The sequence below is a fragment of the Labrus mixtus genome, chromosome 19 (genome assembly GCF_963584025.1).
Source record: "Labrus mixtus chromosome 19, fLabMix1.1, whole genome shotgun sequence".
In the NCBI taxonomy this organism is placed as follows: Eukaryota; Metazoa; Chordata; class Actinopteri; order Labriformes; family Labridae; genus Labrus; species Labrus mixtus.
In genome coordinates, this window is record NC_083630.1 from 20,787,947 (window position 1) to 20,811,106 (window position 23,160).

The following is a 23,160-nucleotide window of genomic DNA, read 5'->3' on the forward strand; positions in this document are numbered from 1 at the left end:
AAAAACCAGCTGTGGTGCTCACATAGCCTATGGTAGTGCGGGCCCCTTGTACGGAGGCTGTAGTCCTCCAAGCGGGCGGCCCGGGTTCAAATCCGACCTGTGGCTCCTTTCCCGCATCTCATTCCCCCACTCTGTTTCCCTAACTTTCTGACTCTATTCACAGTCCTGTCTCTCCAGAATAAAAGCATAAAAAGCCCAAAAATAAACCAAAAATATAAAATAATAAATAAAAAATAATATAAATAATATAAAATATCCCAGCTTTTAACAAAAACAAGTTTCAGATATGTGTTAAAAAAATTTAAAAAAAAGATTTAAGTGAACTGCAGGGGAGTGAGAATTAAATTGACAAAAATAAATTAGAACACAAAGTTTCTGAAACTGATCATTAGACTCTCTTTTGAAGGTAATAACGGCCTAATTACCCCCGTGCTTCATACCTCAGCAGGAAAACCTTGCAGACCAACATTTTATTCTAATAAGGCTCTGTGTGTTTGCCTACACTCCCTGTAATAAAGGACAATCAGGACAGCTGAACACGCGCATATGGTCATTAATTTGCATTAATTAACATGCAGGGCTGAAGTCCTGGTTAAAAATAGAGATGCTAAAGGAACAGAATGTTTGAACCAAGTGAAAGCATTTAATGTGACCACAAAGACGACATGCTCTGTACATACTGATATGACTCTTAACTAACCCAAATGATTTAAAAGATCAAATAAGAGAAAGGGAAAAAAGCAACCCTAAGATACAGGTAGAGTTAAACACCCGAGGATTATGAAGCTCATTTATGACTTAGACTGAAAACATATCCAACTGTAAGGGGGAAATTATAGATTTATTCTAGCTCTTTTATTTATTTGTCCACCCTAAAACTAGAACCCTACAAGTCGTCTATGCAGCAGCTTATAAAACTGGAGATGTTCAGTTAATAACATTTTTTTTTCTCCTTTATAGCATTTCCCAACTAGACTTTAGTATTGCTCAATAACCTTCCAGAACCAGGGAGTTAAAAATATACATGTGCAACCTGTGTTTGAGATCATTTATGAAATACCTCTCCAGGGTTGTATTAAATGCTATAGGTGCAAGTTGCATATTTCGCTGTATGTGTTTGAAGACTTGTTTTTTTTTTTATGCCCTGGGATACAAGGTGACATTTTGACTACTTAAGCTGTCAAGCGATTACATTAATCAAAATCACAATTAAGTGCGGAATTTCAATAGTTAATTGAGATAATCACATTTTAATGGCATGTTTGAAATGCCATTATTTTAATTTGAAATGCTAGCACTGTCTTCAACTGTGGGTCATTTAGTTCCTGTTGGAATAAAAACCTGCTCTTATTTAAATAAATAAAGAAGTAACCGACTGGTAGATCAAATGATTAACTTAGAGAGGAAAAAAGGGAACTCGACTGAAAGGTAATATAATAAAATGTCACACCTTTACGGGAGTTTTGCGTAAAATGAGGCGTTCAAAGACACAGCAGGGTCGATCTCTCCTACAAATGTTCCCAAAGGTACAATGTTAATGCTGACAGCCCGTAATGTTTAATGTCGCAATGTTGAATAAAAAAAAGTACATGCTTTGTTTTAATTATGCATTTTTAATGAGAAATGACTATCTTAAAGGACATTTAAGATATCCCAGAATCAGTATTGAGAGGTCGAAATATATTTTCTACATTTAAATAATAGAATAATTTATTATTATATAATATTAATATTTATTAAAATAATTTAATACATTTGTAACACATAGATTTTTATTACAAATACTTTAAATAAATACGACATTTTGGTATTTAAATGTTCCTATTAGTCCTGCTTATTTTCTATTTTTTTATCACGTAGCCTACATAAAGACCCATGCAACCACGAGCTGCTCTATATGGAATGTGAACACACTGAGGTGTAACCTTATCTCCTGTGTCCACCCCTGCCCTGCAGTCACTCTGTCAGCGCGAGGACAAAGATATATGAAAACATGAGGAAGTTCACTTTACCTGTCATGAAACCCCCCTGACTCAAACAATGACATTGTGCCATCCCGTCCTCACTTAAATTACACAATCTGCACGCAGGAGAAGATTATTGCAGAACTAAATGAAAAAGGGAGCTGGCAGACATACTCAGTTTGTTTGTTGCACTTAATAAAAAAAAGGTTGACGGGAAATTTTAATATTGGGACAGCTATTGGAGAAGCAGTAACCATGAAAAACAAAGCTTTAGTTGAAGATGTTGTCTTATTACTTTTATATTTCTGTTTCCAGGAGGATGTATAACCTCGGCTTCGATGGAGGGTGGAGATGGAAACCTCACTTTCTAGTCATCCTGATTTTGCTGCAGGCAGCTGATCCACCAAAAGGTAATTCATTCATATGTAAGGAGTAAAAGAGGTAAAGGAGGTACAGAGAGGGGCTGCACAATTAATTACAAATGCATAGTAATCTAGATTTATGACAATGAATAGGATAATTTATTTTACAGAATCAAGCTATACTTTCTCACTCAGCCTGGGTTCATTTAATCGGATTGAAGCCTGGGTATAATGACCGTGCTTTAAAACCATCTCTGCAGTCAGATGCTAGCTAGCGGCTACCCTCAGATTAACTGGTGCCATGCAGTTTGGGCGTTCGATTTATTTTGGATTCCAGAGAGACACAAACAAAATCTCTTCTAGGTGCAGGAGTACTTGCCAATATGAGCATGCTAACAGGTAGTTTATAAATGTGTCTTTTTCCAGTTAGCATGTTAACAGTAAAAGCATAAAACGCCACATGTTCAGTGAATCTATGGCAAATGGTCTTGAGCTTGTAGAGCGCTTTTCTAGACTTCTGAGTACTCAAAGCGCTTTAACACCGCAGGTCACACCTACACATTCACACACTGGTGGCAGAGGTTTCTATTTAAAGTGACCATCAGAAGTAACTAATGCCATTCATACACATTCACACGCCGCTGACGAAGCGGCGGGATCAATTTGGGGTTAAGTGTCTTGCCCAGGGACACATTGGACATGTGGCTGCAGGAGCTGGGGATTAAATCCCCGACCTTCATACTGAGAGACGACCGACTCTACAACCTGAACCCACAGCCGTCCTTGTATTTACAGAACACCAAAGTTAGGTCCAGATATGTTCTCTGAGTCTACTTCTGAAACTGTGATAGTTTAAGCTTTCAATCTTCATTTTCTTTTACTCATGACAGCACATGGATATTTCCTGGGCGACACCAAAGCAGTATTATCGGGATGTGAGGACCACTGGACCCTGCAGGACAAGGTCACCATGCCGAGGATATTTCAGATGACTGTGTGTGTCGACATCCGTGTGGTTAAGCCCGGAGCCTGGGTGGCTTTCTCCTACAGTTCACCCCACGCACCCAGGCCTGAGCTGGGTCTGGAGGGAGATGATGAGGCGCTGTACGGGTGGCTGCTGAGGGTCAGACACAGGTTTCCTATCCGGCTGTCCCCGATACACTGGCATCGAGTGTGTCTGAGGAGAGATGTGCAACGCAGCTCTTTCAGCCTGGAGGTAATTATTGTACCTGTACTCAAAGTGAGACCTCCTTTGAAATGTCACCACAGTGAAGTATAATGAGCGTAATGTAATCACGAGGAGGGGCGCAGATGGCCTAGCGGTTAGGTTGCATCACATGTACGGAGGAAAAAAAAGTCCTCCAGGCCGACAGCCCGGGTTTACGTCCTTTCAAAAGAAGGCAAAAAGCCCCAAATTAAGTAAAAGTACCACGACCAAAAAGTTTCCACTGCAGAAATCTGACATGATTGTACTCATGGTGTAATGTGTTCTGATATTAATCTGCAAAGTCATTTTTAACTATGGCCGTTGAATAAATGCACTGTTCGGTATATTCATCTCTGAGTTGTAGTAGAAAGTAGAAATGAAAAATAAGAACAACATTTAAAAACCCAAGTTAAAGTGCATGCACTGCAAATTGAAAATAGATTTGTTTACATTACACAGTAGAAGTTTGTCATGCAACAAATACCACATTATGGGTGAGGTTTGGAATAACAGATTAAACAATGCAGTGCTGAACAAACAGGCCAAAGCGCAGCCTTTTCCCATGTGCTTTAGCAGGGTAGACTTTTGACTTTTGACTTACACAGTGCACCACACAGTCAAATATGCTCTACTGCCCTGCTGAGATCTGTGATCACTAGTAAAGCACTATAACTCCCTTTTGGAGGGAAAGAAGAGAATATTGACTCTCTGAAGATTAACATCTTAAAAATACACCTTTAATATTAAATAACGTGTAAGATTTAAACTTCCAGTCCTGCAGTAGTTTCGACGTAGAAATCAGAGGGTTTCTCTTTGTGTGCAGGATGTGGTGTCTTTATTTGTTCGGCTTCACGCTGTCACAAACTAATCCTGAGGCACAACATACCTTGTGTTCTCACTTTGTTTACTCACAGCGGTTGAAGCAGAGCGCAAGATGACTCGACATGTTTTCAAGTCTTTGTTTTAGTAGTTGCGACATTTGGTGTAGATTCATTGTCAGCCGTACCTTTACCTGGACGTCCTCTCTGAACATTTCCCCCTTGCTCTGCTGGCAGTGCAAAACATTGTGCATGGTTTTTATTTAGCCTTGCTGCCTCCCCCCCCCCCATGCCACTTCGGGAATCATCGGCCTAAAATGACACCAGAATGCTCCTCCTGTGACCTTTTCATTTGTTTACAATTCCTGCTTTATTTCTGTTTCAGGTTGATGGGGAATTAGTAGCAGAGAGGACGGTCATCGCTAAGGCCATCCCCCCCTCCAGCTCTCTGTGGCTGGGCTGCCGTCCCAGAGATCGACCCCCGGGAGAAACGCTCGGAACAATTCAGCTGTACCTGTTCCGGATGTGGGCGGACGTGGGAAACCATGGCTTCTGTGAAGACGGCACTGTGATTGGCTGGAACGCTGAGTACTGGGGCATTACCAGTCTCAAAGCCAGGCAGAGAGACCCCTTCCTTATGTGTGGTGAGACCGGCATGCATAACTTTTCCTTCTATCTAACACAGCATTACAGTAAATATTTTAGTGTTTGTCAAACTAGTATCTTGTGCATGAATAAACCTCCTAAATGTTTTACTTGTATTCATAATAAATTGATGTTAAAGACTTATTCTGACTAAAAACACAGCTGGCCAAATTTATATGAGTTCCTACAAAGCATTCGGGGGCTTGCCCGGCCTTTACTGAGAAGACAGGGAAGTGGATAGAGTCAGAAAAGGGATGAGGGAGCAAGGGGTCACATGCAATAAATGGGCAGGGGGTTGTAGTTGAACTTGGGGCCTTCACTTCGAGGGCTCTGAAACCACTGAGCTAAACCAGCATCCACTGACCGACATTCTCTAGATGTTACATTCTAATTAAACCAACATTATTGTGACAGTCATAGTATAATCTGGGACGCTTTCCCCAAAATACACCAAAACGTAACGTTCTGAGAGAGCTGGTTTATACAGGGTCACAAACCTCCTCTGGTGCTTGACTCATGTTATATTTTGACCAAAGCACAGCACAGATGTTTCATTTAGACCTCAGGGGGACTGTTTGAAAAGGTAGAAAAATGGTATAATGTGTCCTCTTTAATGTTCCCGGATGATTAAATGTCAAATATTTCTGAATTCTTGAGCCACTTTCAGTTAAGCACTCCTGAAAATTTCTAGACAATTTCAAGAGGACTGTCCCCGAAATTCTTCTGATCTGGTTGTCCGCATGTCTCACATCAGCTCACTATGACTTTCTGCGGAAAAATACCAAAGGTTTGGCAAGAGAAACTCTGGAAAAAAAAGTCAGAGTGAAGAATTCAGCTTAATCTATGGTCTACAGGGAAAAAACAATCAGAAGTCCGTGGCACACTGAAAATAACTTTACTATATTTGTATTGTGCGCGAACAACGCGCTTCACCTGTAGCTTCTTCAGGTTCGTTCAGCAAAATCACAGGGCATACATTACACAGGTGTGTTAAATGCATGAAGAATTCAGCTGTTTGCGTTCACATATCCAGCTCACCCTGAGTAAACTTTTTTTTTCAGGAGTTTTGTGGAAGTGTGAACAAGGCTTTAGAATTGTTTTGAAAGTTAAGTGAAATGTAGGGAGCCCAGGAATCTTGAGGTCATTAAAATAAACCCAAAGTCGTGTTACTTCATGTAGTTATGATATTGTTTTTGGGGTGTTATGTAAAAGCATTGGAAGGGTAACAAATGGGATATTTTTGTTTCAAATAGGATCATAGTACAGCATGTTTGCACATCTCCATGAACACCTCCTTGAGCATGCCTCATACTGTTTAAAAATGCTGTCTTATGCTGATGTTTCATACTAAAAAAAAAAACATATTCAAGCACATTTCAAGAGTGCATGCAATTCATTACACTTTACACGCATGATTTGTAGTGGTGTCTCCATCTCTTACACTCTTGTAGTTGTGCATGTCCTTGGAGCATGTTGGATGTTGAATGTTGCATGTCTTCATGTGTCTTGTAGACCACAGACGGTTGAGACGTGGGGCACGTGCTAAAAGAAGCATTACTAATGGTGTGTATTCAGGTGACATTAACACTTACATTCATGTTGTGTCTTTTTGTCTGTATTTTTCTGTATTTTATTAAAAGAACAAATACAAAAGCCCGAGAAAATGATGGTAAAAAAACTGACTGCTTGATTTTAAGAAAGCAAAAATGAAAAGTATAGCTAGAGTAAGGAAATGAAAATAATGATATATAGATAGATAGAAAGAAGAAAGCACACCATACTCCTAACTTGATTATACTGTTTCAGCGACAACAGTTGGATTTGGACGATTATTCTCACCTCCAACTGGTAAGCAATAATCTAATAAGCATTTTAGATTTCTTATTCTTCTTCCTGATTATTACCAGACATCTTTCTTTCTTTTCCCAGAAGTGCCTTCAACCACAACTACCTCCAGTCTAATCATAGCAGCACCTGTCACTCACACGGCTACAGGTGAGTGATGCCGACAATATCAGTGTCCCACACTCGTACTGTAAACCAATTATTCACATGAAAAACATTGTAAGACACCATAATTAACCGTTAAAGGAGTTATGAACAGAAAAGATTGACTACTTGTTTTTCCCAAAGAAAATTGAGATATTTGAGTATTTTGTCGATTAGAAACTACATTTACTTTGTGCATTGCATTGTTAGATCCAAGTGTGCTCAACAGATCACTTACATGTTGCTGCTGCTGTGTGAAAACAGAAAAAAACTTCCTTAAGATCAGTACGTGATGTGATTTTGCAACACTTACTTCTTACATAATCACGATCTAATGCCAAAGTGGCAAGAGGGCAGGTAAAACTGGCATGCTGACAACTTGTCAAAGAAACTATCCAGTCAACGCTGCATTCAGGATTTATAATGCTTTCATTGCCTGTTGCACATTCACTTCATTCTTAATGTTCAATTCAATTTTATTTTATTTGTATAGCACATTTCATACAAACGTAAACTCAATGTGCTTTACAGAAGACAAAAGCAATACAATTTCATTTAAAATATTAAGCAGAAACAAAATAATAATAAATGAACAAGTGGATTCAAGAGCTCACTTTAAACATAAACACATTTGTAAAAGGAGCATTCACCATCCCATACAACACACACACACACACACACACACACACACACACACACACACACAAAGATAAACTAGTAACCAAAGGCACGAGAGAAAAGCAATGTTTTAAGACCACTCTTGAAAGAACTTAAAGTTAAAGTTTCTACAGACCTCAGGTCGGCAGGTTATTTATTCCACAAAGCTGACCCATGGTGACTATGTTGACCTATTATGCTGATCCCTATTTTAAAACTCACACATAGTGTTATACTTATGGTGGATACTAAAAGTGGGCAAAGTTTCAGATCATCCAGCAAATGTATGTTGGAATATTCCCAGGATATGTCTGTAAGTGCAAACGGCTTGTTCTGCAAATCACGTGATAGAAATGAAACCAAAAATAGTTTGAGACGGCTTCAAGCTTCTACGTAAGCCGTTGAAACCTCTCACATATAGGCGCTCTTCTCCCAGAATTGGAGAGCAGCCCTCCCCTGGCAGCCCTGCAGCGTTCTGCCTCCCAGAAGGCTTCCAGAGAGCTGGCCAATCAGAAGATAGTGGGCACATGGGGAGGTTTTTACAAACGCCAGTATATGATAAATAATGATATGATAAATAAATAAGCTGCTCAATAGATTTCACAGACTGACAAGTTAAAAGGCAAACATGAGTATAATATGGGACGTTTAAAATGCAATTCAAAAATTGCTGCATAATCAAGACCTTTGAAGAGTGTTGAAGATAAAGATCATCTCAAGTTCAGTCATTTAATTGTATTGTTTTGTTTCGGTTTCCATGTGTCAATAGAAATGCTTAAAAATGTGCAATTAGAAACGCCATTTTCTTTCAAAATGAAACATCCTGAGTCTCATTATGTCAGTGAAGGACAAGAAAAGCACTGCTTCTTATTGGTAATTTCAGTAACAGTGTTACTGTAGTAAATGATCAAAATAAACAGAGAGCCTTTAGTGCATATCTGTGTGGAAGCTAAATTGAAGACTGTATATCTTTGTATTACTTATCATAATAAATAACATTATTGTTTTTAATGTTTTACTTCTGTCTTTCAGGATCCTCATTTCTAAACTGTGACATCAGCCAACTTTGTTCTAACACAAGTAAGAAAAAAACACCTTTTGTCCCGTCAGAGTGTTTTATTTTGGCACACATTTAAATGAAAAACTTCACTCTTTCCCGCAGACGCTTACTTTTGGATGTTCATAACTGTGGAGGCCAATGAGGGCGATAAAACTGAACAAGACGTCCACAAACTGGTGAGATGGAAATGTCTCCCTGTGCACTTCAAAGTCTCCAGCTTTTCATATTACTTGCATTCAGCAGCTTTAAATGTTAACCAGTCACAAACAAGTTCCACCAGCAGAGGAGAAGAAGAAGGAGCAGCACATTCCAGCCCCGTGATGCACCTGAAATTTAATTGAGAATCACTCTGCCAACAATTCATTCAGCAGCGTGATTGTGACCTCACTGACTTTAAGCTGACTCTCCATTTGTGTTTGTCAGTATTAACCCTAACCCTAACTGTGAATCATTTTACTGTCTGAAATATATCCATTTTCAGATCAATCTCGTCGATGTAGAAAAAGTAACACATTAACTTGTTTTTCATTTTGTACTTCTGTACTGCAGCTCAAAAGAGAAGCAATTGAGTTTTTTGAGGTTGCAGCTTGTGACTTTTAGCTTTCTAGAAGTTTGATAATGTTAAGAACTGTATTGGACAATCTATGGAGGGTTTCCAGCCTGTTTTATACATAGCCCCTCCCCCCCTAAAGTTAAAGCAGAAGGATCTTTAAATATGGGCAAGACAAACAGACTTAAATTTAAAAAAGAGCTGCAATTAAAGAGTCTTTATTATCCATGCCAGTTATTCCTTCAGTTAATCAATGAATCCTTTTTTAAAGATAAATTAAATAAAAATCCATCCGCAGAAAAACTCAAACACAAAGTACCTAGAGGACGTTTTAAAGGCCTTGTGAGTATAAATTGCTGCTTCTGACTGTCCTCAGTACGGTTTTGAATTATAGGTTATAGCTAAAGGTCAAGCTTTAAAAAAACCTACGTCCTGGATTTGTTACTGATATAGTTTAACATAGCTCATCATTTCTAGCCATTTTTTGTCCATGTCTCGGATACTTGCTTGCACAACAGGGTGTCATTCCACATTCCCCAAGCCAGAACCGAATTTGGATAAATGCCATTCTCATACAGTGAATCTGAACACTGAATTAGTTGCAAAAGACCTTAAACTATCACTCTCTGTCACCCTTATGGCTGTTGAAAGGCCTAATATTAAATACTGTCAGAATTAAACATGAATCCTTTTTAGCCTACCGAAATTGAATCTGTTAATTACTATTTTACACATTTGCTTTTAACTTTAAGCTCTCCTTCATTGTGTTGCCGTCAGTGTTTGCCGTTTTAAAGCAGGCAATGTTTCATTGCATTAAGGGCTTCTCTTCAGTGGTCTTTGTAGGTAAATTAAAGGTTAAACCTCCCATCTGCCTTCCACACATTTTCAGCATCTTTCTATCTCTGTTTCTCCATCTTCCACTCAGGTGTCAAGTGCGTTTGGTTGCCCGGTAACAGGTCTAGAAGATATCTGTGAAAATGATGGACAACTTCAGGTCAATCCGTCCCAAAAACAAGCATCACCTTTCACTTTTCAGAATAAAATGTCTCCTTTAAGACAGTAATATGACTTTGAACTTTTCCGTCTCCCTCTGCAGATAGCAGAGGTCAACTGTAAGGAAAAAAGCAACATAAGGTAACTGCATGTTTGTAAGATTTTGTGTAGCTTCTTTGTGTGATTACACTTACACAGTGAGTGTGACTATTTAATTTCCAGAGAAACAAACTGCGATGTGCTGTTACAGCTCAGTCAGGCTGTCTCAGCGTGTGAACTGCAGCTCGCTGGAGTCTCTGCACTGCAGCAAGCTGGAGACGAACAAATACAAGCAAGAATCCTAGGAGAGGTGGAGAGAGTCGGTGAGCATTTCTTCAGTTTTTCATCCCTATTGATCTTCACACATGCACAAAAAAAGACTATTCTTTACATACACTTATAAATATCACGTCAATAGACAAGTAGAACTTTAAAGTTTTACATTTAAAGAAAAAAGTATGTAGTATGTTATTAAGACACAAGCGATAAGATCAGAAATTTGACTCAATAAATCACCATTATTAGACGTAAATAGTAGTTGTTTACAGTGAACTGGGATTATGGCTGACATTTTTGTATAACAACTGGCTAACACTCATTTTGGCTCTATTGCTGAGCCATATCTTGCGTTTGGCTTGTTGTCATCAAAACATGCAGCTTTGCAACACAAAGGGAAAATTAGAACTTACAGATTTGGCTCTGACCCCTCCGGCAGTTTTCAGAATCTGGGAACTAAATGACGGCATTGAAGCCACATACTTCATTACCAAGGGCGAAGTGAAGTCCCAAATGCCACAGAAAACAACAAAGCAGGCACAGAAGTCTGCAAGATTAGACTGCACCCGGCAAGCTAGGGAGGATACTAAAGAAGCTACAGATGCTAGCATGGCGACCAGCCCAGACCACATCCTGACCGCAATCCAAGCAATAAAAGAAGATTCGTACTGAGATTTGTCGGACTGGTTAAAGAGAATTTTAAAAACTTCAGCTATGTCAACAAAATATCGATGCACATTGTTTTTGGCTAACAGAAGTAATGTAAGCTAAAGCCAATTTAACAAGTGTATCCTCCATCCGTTATCTAGACTGCTTATCCTGTTAAGGGTTTATATAGAGAGACAGACAAGCACTTACACAGAGGGGCAATTTAGAGTCACCAACTGACCTAACGAGCCGAAATACCAGGGAGCACAGGCATGCATGGGGAGAATATGCAAACACAGAAAGGCCCTGTCAGAGGGGGAATCGAACCAGGAACATTCTGGCTGTAGGGCAACAGTACTAACCACGGCACCACCGTGCAGCCATCAACAAGTTTATTATTTTTATTTTAGAAATGTATGCAGTCGAAAAAAAGAGTACGATTTCATCAGTATTTTGCTTCCTGCAAACTGCTTTGTTTTCAAGAGAAAAATGATACGCCCACGCCACTAAAAAAATACATCCATTATGGCGGTCCAGATAGAACAGACCATATAGTTTGTGTTTACAGGGGCAGCCGATGAAAGTCCCTCACAGCTGCTTGAAATATAATAATGTCCTCCTAAATGTCAAAGCCTAAAAAAACAAGGTCCTCACAAAGATAGATTGGTAAGCACACACACACACAGTTGTACATTCTTAGTTTTAAGGACCCTTGCTGACAGGTATCAGTCCATACCCCTAAATCACCTCTGATAACTTAATTACAAACCCAAATCTTAACGTTTACCTAGAACTAATTCAGATTTAAACCCATTAGTTTAGATTTAAACTCTTATACAGCTCTGTGAGTAAGCAAAGACAGACCGATATATTCAATGTTTAAAACCTCCAAGAGCCACACACTTTGTAGTACAGGCTTCCTCATGTTGATTTTCTTCACGTCAGGCCGAAATCTTTGTGAGAATGTGCCACCCTCTAGTGGTGGATATATGCGATGCACATCCACATCTTCTCTGGAACATATCTGTCAGGCAAGCAGCCCCCCCAAGGTTACATGGTGAGCAAAACCTAAGTTTATATCCAATGTGTATCCCTAAATGTTTAGACTCTTCTAAATCAATGTTTATTCACTTAGCTCCATCATAGAGCCAAACTCTGACCCAGTTCCCCAGACTAAGACCAACTCCTGCAGCAGTGAGTAAAAAAAACAAATGGTTGTTTTTCACCATAATTGTCTGTCAATGTGTCCTTTGCAACCATGTTTTTCTTTTTTCTTTAGGTGAAGTGCCTCGCTTTTGTGACTGCAACGCTTTCTGTGACACTGAAGGTAAGAAATTAGACAGAATATTGTCTCCCTATCTGTGTACATACCTTTGGATTGCATGTGTATACCTTTGATCAAAAGTACAGACTTTCAAGTAATAGTTTGACTTAAGTTACAGTATGTTTTTTTTAAGAGTACAATGGGAAGATAAATACCCAAAATATGACTGTTAGTTATAAACAAAGCCAGCGCAAGACTAGAAAGAAGTGGAAGCAGCTGTTCTGGCTTAAACAACAACTTTAACAAACCAGCTAATAACATTTGTAGTTCTTTAACTCATTATGCTAAACTTATGTTAAGCTAACTGTCTGGCGGCTGTAGCTTCATTTTAAACCGACAGACAGTGGTATCTATCTTTATAATGTAAGTCGATGCAACAACAAAAAAACGTGATAACTCTTAGAAGTCGGGAGATAGAAGTATGTCTCGAACTGAAACCTTTTCTATTCTTCTCTCCCCCTTCAGGCCAGTTTTATGCCATAAGACTAAATATTGACAGTGCTGAAATTGATATTAACACCCTAAAACTCCTGGTACGTAAAGCACAACATTATAGGATAGTATATCCGATTATGTATGCTTTTTTTACTGAACCTCTTACCTTTTTGACAGTTGTCTGCAGCAAGTATCACCGCAATGTGTGCCAAAATGTCAGGGTAAGTCTCTTTCTTATCTGAATAATGCATCACGACTCTGCTGTGTTTTCATTAATGATACCAGCGGCAGTGGTCTTTGTGACTGAATCATTCATTAACTGTTTATTTTGACATACTACTGCAGAATTACTTTGTCTTGAAAGCTATTCATCGGTTTACCTGAATACATGAAGTTAATATGAAATGTTATAATCCTCACATGTGAATGATTCTTTATTTCCAGGTCAATTTGCCAGGATATTTCAAACTACTACGAGGTATATCTCATTGCAGATAACAGCTGGGCACTTTATATATTCTCTATTTAATCACTGATCTAGAGCTGTTCAATATGCTTCATGATAATTTGTCTTTATCCAGAGAGCTCATCTTGAATGCCATGGAACACAAGAGAGGTAGATTTGTTTCTTTCTGTTGTCTTAATGTACTATAACAGGCGTCTCAAACAAACCATGATAACTTTGGGATTGCATTATTAACCTAGTTACTAGTACATGTAATTCTACTATTCAAAGGTGGGCTATTTAACCCATTTGCCCCCGGTAACTAGGTTGTACAGCTGCATGGTGATACTGGAGATGTCTCAACCGGTTGATGGCTGCTCCCTGAATAACCTCGTCCAAGATGTCATTAACGGAATGGATTACATTACAAACGAGAGGCCACTTACACGCATGAGTAAATCTGCAGACTCATATTTTTTTATTCACCCTATGAAACCTTTAATACATATTTATATATATGCATTTGTTATTACAATGTATTATTGATGATGCTCTGTGTCCACAGTGATTTGTGGTGCTTCTGGACTGACTGTCCGTACCCTGTTGGCATCCAACTTGACCTGGGTTGCCAGTGACCTGCAGGCCGCTGATGTCTGCCAACCAGACCCCACTCTGCTTGAATGGTAGATATAAAAATACTATTTTGGTGGCTTTTTAAAATGGATGTTGTTTCTTTCAAGGGTTTACTGTCACTTAGTTCTTCAGACATTTCAAGTCAAGATTCTAGAGCTTCTGATTATCTTTATTTTGGGAATAAAAGAACTCACATAAATAATTGAGAATATAGAAAAGTCTGACTAAGTGAAGACACCAACTGTTAAAATAAGTTGCCTCGGTTTTGTTTTTCCTTAAGAGATGGTCAGCACATTAAACACACTGAACAACAACAACAAAGGAGAGAGAAGAAAGACTGGCTCAGTTATTTGTCTCTATCAATAATGTTAGTCTATTCTATATAGTCATTTTTTTGGTATGTACTAAGGCATCACAAATTATACATTTGGCTCAAACAGTCTAAAAATGACTTAATATGTATGTTTGCCTGTTCAGTAAGTGTTTTTGTGTGTGTGGTTCTACAATAACAGAAATTAAAGACCGTTAGGAATGTTACTTTGCATATAGAAACAGCTAGATTACATATAACTGTTTTAAATACTTAGTTAGCAATTAGCTCAGGTATTCAGAATGAAAAAACAACCTCATGCAAATTGAGATTTAACTGTCAAGAGTTGCTATTAACAATTCAAAAAACATAAATGTGCAACAATAATCAACTCATGTGTCTCACGGAGGCACACACTACAATAAAAGTCCGTCAGAAATTACTCAAATCCTCTTAATTGACTTCAGACTTGTCTGGGCATGTCTCTCTTTATGTGAGGGCACTCACTCTTTCTGCTCAGTGAGAGTGGTGAGAGAATCAACTCATTGCAATCAGGTGTGTGTGGCACTGATTGGCTTTGATTGAGCCCAGGTGTGGGGAGCTTTTATATACTCTGAGTCTCCAGTGTTCTGTGCTGACTCATCGGCCCTTTCCGAATTGTCACAGTTCAGTATGCAGTACGTAGTATTCAGTATGGAATTTCAGTATGCTGAACTTTCGTGGTCATTCAGTATGCATTTTTTGGGTCCGCGCAGTATACTGAACATTTCAGTATGGATACTAACTTCCGGGTTTTATGTAGTGTGGATCGGATGCGTGCTTTCAGGAAATGAATTGTATTTTAGCACCCACAATGCTGTGCGAAATTAAATGTAAATCGGCACGTCACGTGCGCCTCCAAATCAAAACAAACAAGCGTGGATTAATTTAATCAATTTTTAATCTAGAGTTAAAGTCCCGACTGAAATCACTACTTTTAATTAACAACAGAAAATAAAACAAATATCTGCATTATTATAAAACCTTTCTCCCTCTATTTAAATAATGATTTCACTCTTTAAATGTGTCTTTATTGGTTTATTTTATATTCTGTATATTACTGTCTTTCATTTGTACTTTCCTTTATGTACTGTATGTGATTTAGTTATTTAATCTGCCTTTTACTTGATTTACATTGTAATATTGTTTTTTGTTTACCTGACTGTATATGCGCATTACTCTTCTTGAATAAAGCTAAACAAAAAAAAACGGGTGGATGCGCCCGGTTCTGGAAACGTAAATGACGTCACTTCCATACTGAATGAATCAGATGAAGTAGGCACAAATATCTGCTTACTGTGTGTGCATACTGAATAGTAGGTACTAACAGTATGTACTGCCTACTGCCTACTGACAGATTGAGTATGTACTTGGCAATTCGGATACAGCCATTATCTCACCTTCAGAGGTAGTGAGAGGGTCTCCCTGTGGTTTCTCGAGTGGTTGTATGTATCTATAAACACCAACTAAGAACTTTCTGCATTAGATTTCCATTGCCAGTCTCCCAGTGCATAACTTGGGGTGCTGGATAGTTTCGTGTCTACTCCAGCCTTTTGTGTTATCAAAGGTCTCCCTGGCAGCCTTTGCTTTTTGTTTCGTGTTTTCTGGGTCTCCTGGTTTAGTTAATAATTTTCGGTGCATTATTTAGGTTAGGAAGCCTGTTGTGGCTCTATACAGTTTTGTTGTTTTTCCCCCCCTTTCCGATCTATCGCTTTTGCGATTTTGTGGTTATCCTTCTGGGATAACTTTGAGACACCCCTGGGTCCGCACTTGCGTCCCAATCCCCCCCTTCCTGACACTTTACTGCTGTAGTTCATGGGATGCGCTGTGAGTATGCTGCATTCAGGTGCACTTAGACAAGGGAGATGTAGAAACTAAAAACTAACCTGACCAGACCATTTGTACAGGCTTCACACAAAACAACTTATGAAAACTTAATATGAATGATAAAATATTTTTCGTTTTTTTCTAGTGAGACAAATGAGAGCCTTGCTGTCCTGCTGACTGACAGCTGCACTCCTGAGCCTCCCACAACCAAGCTAAGCTCAACGTCACCTCCCACTCAGACCAGCAGTTACAACACTACAGCTCCTGGAACCTTACCACCATCTGTTACCAACACAACTGGACAATCTCACACAACCGCTGGAAGCACTGCAGCAGTGTCATGGACAAATGCATCACAAGCAACAGATCATTCTACCATGACTACTCCACTCACAGCCATTAACAGCACACAGTCGTCAACAACACCTGCTCTTGAAACTAGCACACACAACAGCTCACACAGTAAAACAGTGCAAAATACAACTTTCTCTGGTGACACCACATTATTGACAACCACTGACAGTGCAAAACTGCAAAACACATCCATAGCAAATACAAATATAACCCCAGTCCACTCAAAATTACAGAATACTACACCTGCTTTCGCTGATTCAATGCTACACACAACTACAGTTTCTCCAAATAGTACAGCAGTGAACGATGTCACTACGACTGGAACATTAACTCCTTCTCTGAATGACACAACAGTCAATGATCCAACTGCAGCTGACACATTAACAACTTCTACCAATCAAACAGAAGTTTACAATGTAACTGCACCTGTTACGATAATTTCTATACATGATTCAATAGTCCACAATGTGACCACAAAAGACACATTTACTACTCAATCTCAGAATGATACAACAATCCACAGCGCAAATACAGCAGCCACAATTACACCTTCTCCAAATGATCCTACAAACTACAACGTAACTACGGCTGACACATTTTCGACTTCCCCAAATAAAACAACAGTCTACAATGAAACTACTCCGGACACACTAACACTGTCACCAAATAGTGCAACAATCCACAATGTAACTACAACAGCCATGTTAACACCTTTTCCAAACGAAACAACAAACTACAATGTAACCACAGAACCCACATTTACACGGTCTCCAAATGAAACAACAATCAACAACGTAACCACAGAACCCACATTTTCACTGTCTCCAAATGACAGAACAAATATCAATGTAAGCGCAGAAGCCACATTCACACCTCCAAATGAAACAACCAACTTCAACGTAACTACAGCAGCCACATTCACACCTCCAAATGAAACAACAAACTACAACATAAGCACAGCGCCCACATTCACACCTCCAAATGAAACAACAAACTACAACGTAACTACAGCAGCCACATTCACACCTTCACCAAATGAAACAACAAACTACAACGTAAGCACAGAACCCACATTCACACCTTCACCAAATGAAACAACAATCAACAACGTAACCACAGAACCCACATTTTCACTGTCTCCAAATGACAGAACAAATATCAATGTAAGCGCAGAAGCCACATTCACACCTCCAAATGAAACAACCAACTTCAACGTAACTACAGCAGCCACATTCACACCTCCAAATGAAACAACAAACTACAACATAAGCACAGCGCCCACATTCACACCTCAAAATGAAACAACAAACTACAACGTAACTACAGCAGCCACATTCACACCTTCACCAAATGAAACAACAAACTACAACGTAAGCACAGAACCCACATTCACACCTTCACCAAATGAAACAACAATCAACAACGTAACCACAGAACCCACATTTTCACTGTCTCCAAATGACAGAACAAATATCAATGTAAGCGCAGAAGCCACATTCACACCTCCAAATGAAACAACCAACTTCAACGTAACTACAGCAGCCACATTCACACCTTCACCAAATGAAACAACAAACTACAATGTAACTACAGCAGCTACATTCACACCTCCAAATGGAACAACAAACTACAACATAACTACAGCAGCCACATTCACACCTTCACCAAATGAAACAACAAACTACAATGTAACGACAGCAGCTACATTCACACCTCCAAATGGAACAACAAACTACAACGTAACTACAGAACCCACATTCACACCTTCACCAAATGAAACAACAAACTACAATGTAACTACAGCAGCCACATTCACACCTTCACCAAATGAAACAACAAACTACAATGTAACTACAGCAGCTACATTCACACCTCCAAATGGAACAACAAACTACAACGTAACTACAGCAGCCACATTCACACCTTCTCCAAATGGAACAACAAACTACAACGTCACTACAGAACCCACATTTACACCTCCAAATGAAACATCAAACTTCAACATAAGCACAGCGCCCACATTCACACCTCCAAATGAAATAACAAACTACAACCTCACTACAGTAGCCACATTAACACCTTCTCCAAATGAAACAACAAACTTCAACGTAAGCACAGCGCCCACATTAACGCCATCTCCGAACGAAAGAACAAACTTCAACGTAACTACGGCTGTCACATTTCCAACTTCCCCAAATGAAACAACAGTCTACAATGTAACAACTACTGACACATCTACACCGTCTCCAAATGAAACAACACTCTACAATGGAACTACAACAGACAATATACGGAACCTGCACAACAGTACCGTTACTTCTAGTAATGCAACAGTTAGCACATTTACACTTTCTCCCAATCACACAACAGTGCACAATGTCACTGAGGCTTCCATCAGTCAAACAACAGCTTCAACCAACAACACAACAGTGTACAATGTAACTGTGGCAAACGACCGAGCACTGCACAACAGTTCCCTTATGAGTAATGTAACATCTAGCATAGTCACATCTACTCCCAATCCCACAGTTGTGCACAATGAAATATATCTGACCATCAATCATACAACAGTGTTTAACAATTACACAACAGAGTACAATTTAACAGTAACAGGCAACAACAGGAACCTTAACAATGGTTCAGTTACAACAAGTAACACAACAATTAGCACATTTACAACTTCTCCGAATCACAGTGTAGTGTACAATGTTACTGCAACTGCAAACAATGCAACAGTCTCCAATAATTACACTACAGAGCAAAACTTAACAATAGGTGGTGAAAACAGGAACCTCCACAACGATTCAGCCACTACAAGTAACGCAACAATTACCCCATTCACATCTTCCCCCAATCACACTGCACTATACAATGTAACTACATCCAGCACATTAACACCTTTACGAAATGATTCAACAGCGTTTAATGCAACTACAGAGGACAGCGTCCGATCCCTACAAAATGGTTCGAATACATCAGCTAACTCAACAGTTAGCCCATTTACAATTACTCCCAATACCACAGTAGGGTACAATGTAACTACAGTCTTCAACAACCACACAACACCTTCAAACAATAACACAACAGTGTACAACTTGACTACAGAGGACAGCAACAGAACCTTACAAAATGGTTCGACTACAACAGCTAACTCGACAATTAGCCCATTTACAATTACTCCCAATACCACAGTAGGGTACAATGTAACTACAGTCTTCAACAACCACACAACACCTTCAAACAATAACACAACAGTGTACAACTTGACTACAGAGGACAGCAACAGAACCTTACAAAATGGTTCGACTACAACAGCTAACTCTACAATTAGCCCATTTACAATTACTCCCAATACCACAGTAGGGTACAATGTAACTACAGTCTTCAACAACCACACAACACCTTCAAACAATAACACAACAGTGTACAACTTGACTACAGAGGACAGCAACAGAACCTTACAAAATGGTTCGACTACAACAGCTAACTCGACAATTAGCCCATTTACAATTACTCCCAATACCACAGTAGGGTACAATGTAACTACAGTCTTCAACAACCACACTACACCTTCAAACAATAACACAACAGTGTACAACTTGACTACAGAGGACAGCAACAGATCCTTACAAAATGGTTCGACTACAACAGCTAACTCGACAATTAGCCCATATACAATTACTCCCAATACCACAGTAGGGTACAATGTAACTACAGTCTTCAACAACCACACAACACCTTCAAACAATAACACAACAGTGTACAACTTGACTACAGAGGACAGCAACAGATCCTTACAAAATGGTTCGACTACAACAGCTAACTCGACAGTTAGCCCATTTACAATTACTCCCAATACCACAGTAGGGTACAATGTAACTACAGCCTCCAACAACCACACTACACCTTCAAACAATAACACAACAGTGTACAACTTGACTACAGAGGACAGCAACAGATCCTTACAAAATGATTCGACTACAACAGCTAACTCGACAATTAGCCCATTTACAATTACTCCCAATACCACAGTAGGGTACAATGTAACTACGTCCTCTAACAACCACACTACACCTTCAAACAATAACACAACAGTGTACAACTTGACTACAGAGGACAGCAACAGATCCTTACAAAATGGTTCGACTACAACAGCTAACTCGACAATTAGCCCATATACAATTACTCCCAATACCACAGTAGGGTACAATGTAACTACAGCCTTCAACAACCACACAACACCTTCAAACAATAACACAACAGTGTACAACTTGACTACAGAGGACAGCAACAGATCCTTACAAAATGGTTCGACTACAACAGCTAACTCGACAATTAGCCCATTTACAATTACTCCCAATACCACAGTAGGGTACAATGTAACTACAGCCTTCAACAACCACACAACACCTTCAAACAATAACACAACAGTGTACAACTTGACTACAGAGGACAGCAACAGATCCTTACAAAATGATTCGACTACAACAGCTAACTCGACAATTAGCCCATTTACAATTACTCCCAATACCACAGTAGGGTACAATGTAACTACAGTCTTCAACAACCACACAACACCTTCAAACAATAACACAACAGTGTACAACTTGACTACAGAGGACAGCAACAGATCCTTACAAAATGGTTCGACTACAACAGCTAACTCGACAGTTAGCCCATTTACAATTACTCATAATACCACAGTAGGGTACAATGTAACTACGTCCTCCAACAACCACACTACACCTTCAAACAATAACACAACAGTGTACAACTTGACTACAGAGGACAGCAACAGATCCTTACAAAATGGTTCGACAACAACAGCTAACTCGACAATTAGCCCATTTACAATTACTCCCAATACCACAGTAGGGTACAATGTAACTACAGCCTTCAACAACCACACTACACCTTTAAACAATAACACAACAGTGTACAACTTGACTACAGAGGACAGCAACAGATCCTTACAAAATGGTTCAACTACAACAACTAACTCGACAATTAGCCCATTTACAATTACTCCCAATACCACAGTAGGGTACAATGTAACTACAGTCTTCAACAACCACACAACACCTTCAAACAATAACACAACAGTGTACAACTTGACTACAGAGGACAGCAACAGATCCTTACAAAATGGTTCGACTACAACAGCTAACTCGACAATTAGCCCATTTACAATTACTCCCAATACCACAGTAGGGTACAATGTAACTACAGCCTTCAACAACCACACTACACCTTCAAACAATAACACAACAGTATACAACTTGACTACAGAGGACAGCAACAGATCCTTACAAAACGGTTCAACTACAACAATGAATACCACAATAAACACTTTTACAGCTTCTCCCAATATCACTGCATTGTACAATGTAACTACAGCCACCATGAATCCTACAACAGCTGAGAATGTAACCACTGCTAATGTATTTCACAACCAAACATCCCCACACAATGTAACGACTGCACATATTGGTGAAATACAGCAGAACACAACTGTTTCTAATACAAACATGACAACCTTTACTGCTGCAAGACAAGGTAATGAAACTCTGAACAATGTAACAACAACCCCAACGTCTGTTGTTGTCAACACCACTAATCCTACGGTGGGAGTGACTAACAACATCACAACAACCAACAAAACTGAACCCAACTCCACCGCAGCTACCACTGTCACTGTCCTTAATAATAACAATGAAACAACGGGAATCAGCCTCAACCTGAGTTCAACCGTGAGCAGTTTAAACGCTGACTCCAACCGAACAACCAACATACCAGGAGTCAATTTAACGACTACACCAGCTGAACGAGTGTCTACAACCTCTTCCACCACAACGACTACATCTGCCAGTGGTACACTTCCAGGCCAGATAAACAATGCTACTGCAAAGGTTTCCACAACTTCTTCAACTACAACTCTAAAAGCCACTACCCTTACCACCACAACTCTAACAAATACTGGTACGTAGAGTGGATAAATCAACATGATTTACTAATGTATTTGGTTGAAGCTGCTACTAAACCTATTCAGTATGGTGGAACAAATACTCTGGAATAGCTTCCATTAGTAAAAATGCATTATAACAATTGAATCATCACTGGTATTAACTGGTTATTCCTGTGAGTAATGTGCTTTTCTAAGTTTCACTTACTGGATTATCTTAAATGAGTACTTATTGACATGAGGGATGCACTGGCTAACTTTATCCTTTGCTAAATTCATTATTTTTATATCTTTAAAAATATCCAAACCTGAGCATTTAAATGACAAGTTGCTGTACTCCTTTCCAAGGCACCCAAACTACCACTGTAGACCCCAATCAAAACCAGGAGGAACAAGCAAACCAGCTTCTGAATCAAACGCAGAATGCATCTCAACTCACCTCCTCTGAAGTAAAGCAACAGTACTGATTCCTTAACCTAGGCCAAGCCTAGCCAGTCAAGAAATGCATTTTTAATACTTCAGCTCAATATGAATAGGGGTGTGAGTTATGATGAATGAGGGATGGCTTGAGGGTTTATTTAGAGGGATGAGAGATACAGTTATGTGGATAAGGATTTAGGGAT

General features: G+C 39.3%; 1 protein-coding gene across 2 annotated transcripts in view; it reads left to right on the forward strand.

The window, feature by feature from the left end:
• The window catches only part of adgrg2a (adhesion G protein-coupled receptor G2a), a 30,911-nt gene that overhangs the window by 979 nt on the left and 6,772 nt on the right, over positions 1-23,160 (forward strand). The window contains exons 2-23 of one of the 2 annotated variants that reach the window (XM_061064362.1): positions 2,280-2,374; positions 3,217-3,542; positions 4,737-4,995; positions 6,509-6,559; positions 6,803-6,844; positions 6,926-6,991; positions 8,675-8,722; positions 8,805-8,878; positions 10,178-10,246; positions 10,349-10,386; positions 10,468-10,607; positions 12,154-12,265; positions 12,344-12,402; positions 12,488-12,535; positions 12,998-13,065; positions 13,145-13,188; positions 13,412-13,445; positions 13,549-13,583; positions 13,739-13,866; positions 13,978-14,095; positions 16,367-22,554; positions 22,886-22,986. In XM_061064362.1, the coding sequence (XP_060920345.1) occupies positions 2,280-2,374; positions 3,217-3,542; positions 4,737-4,995; positions 6,509-6,559; positions 6,803-6,844; positions 6,926-6,991; positions 8,675-8,722; positions 8,805-8,878; positions 10,178-10,246; positions 10,349-10,386; positions 10,468-10,607; positions 12,154-12,265; positions 12,344-12,402; positions 12,488-12,535; positions 12,998-13,065; positions 13,145-13,188; positions 13,412-13,445; positions 13,549-13,583; positions 13,739-13,866; positions 13,978-14,095; positions 16,367-22,554; positions 22,886-22,986 (8,143 nt within the window). The remainder of the gene's footprint in view (positions 1-2,279; positions 2,375-3,216; positions 3,543-4,736; positions 4,996-6,508; positions 6,560-6,802; positions 6,845-6,925; positions 6,992-8,674; positions 8,723-8,804; positions 8,879-10,177; positions 10,247-10,348; positions 10,387-10,467; positions 10,608-12,153; positions 12,266-12,343; positions 12,403-12,487; positions 12,536-12,997; positions 13,066-13,144; positions 13,189-13,411; positions 13,446-13,548; positions 13,584-13,738; positions 13,867-13,977; positions 14,096-16,366; positions 22,555-22,885; positions 22,987-23,160) is intronic. The other variant, XM_061064363.1, reaches the window with a different exon arrangement.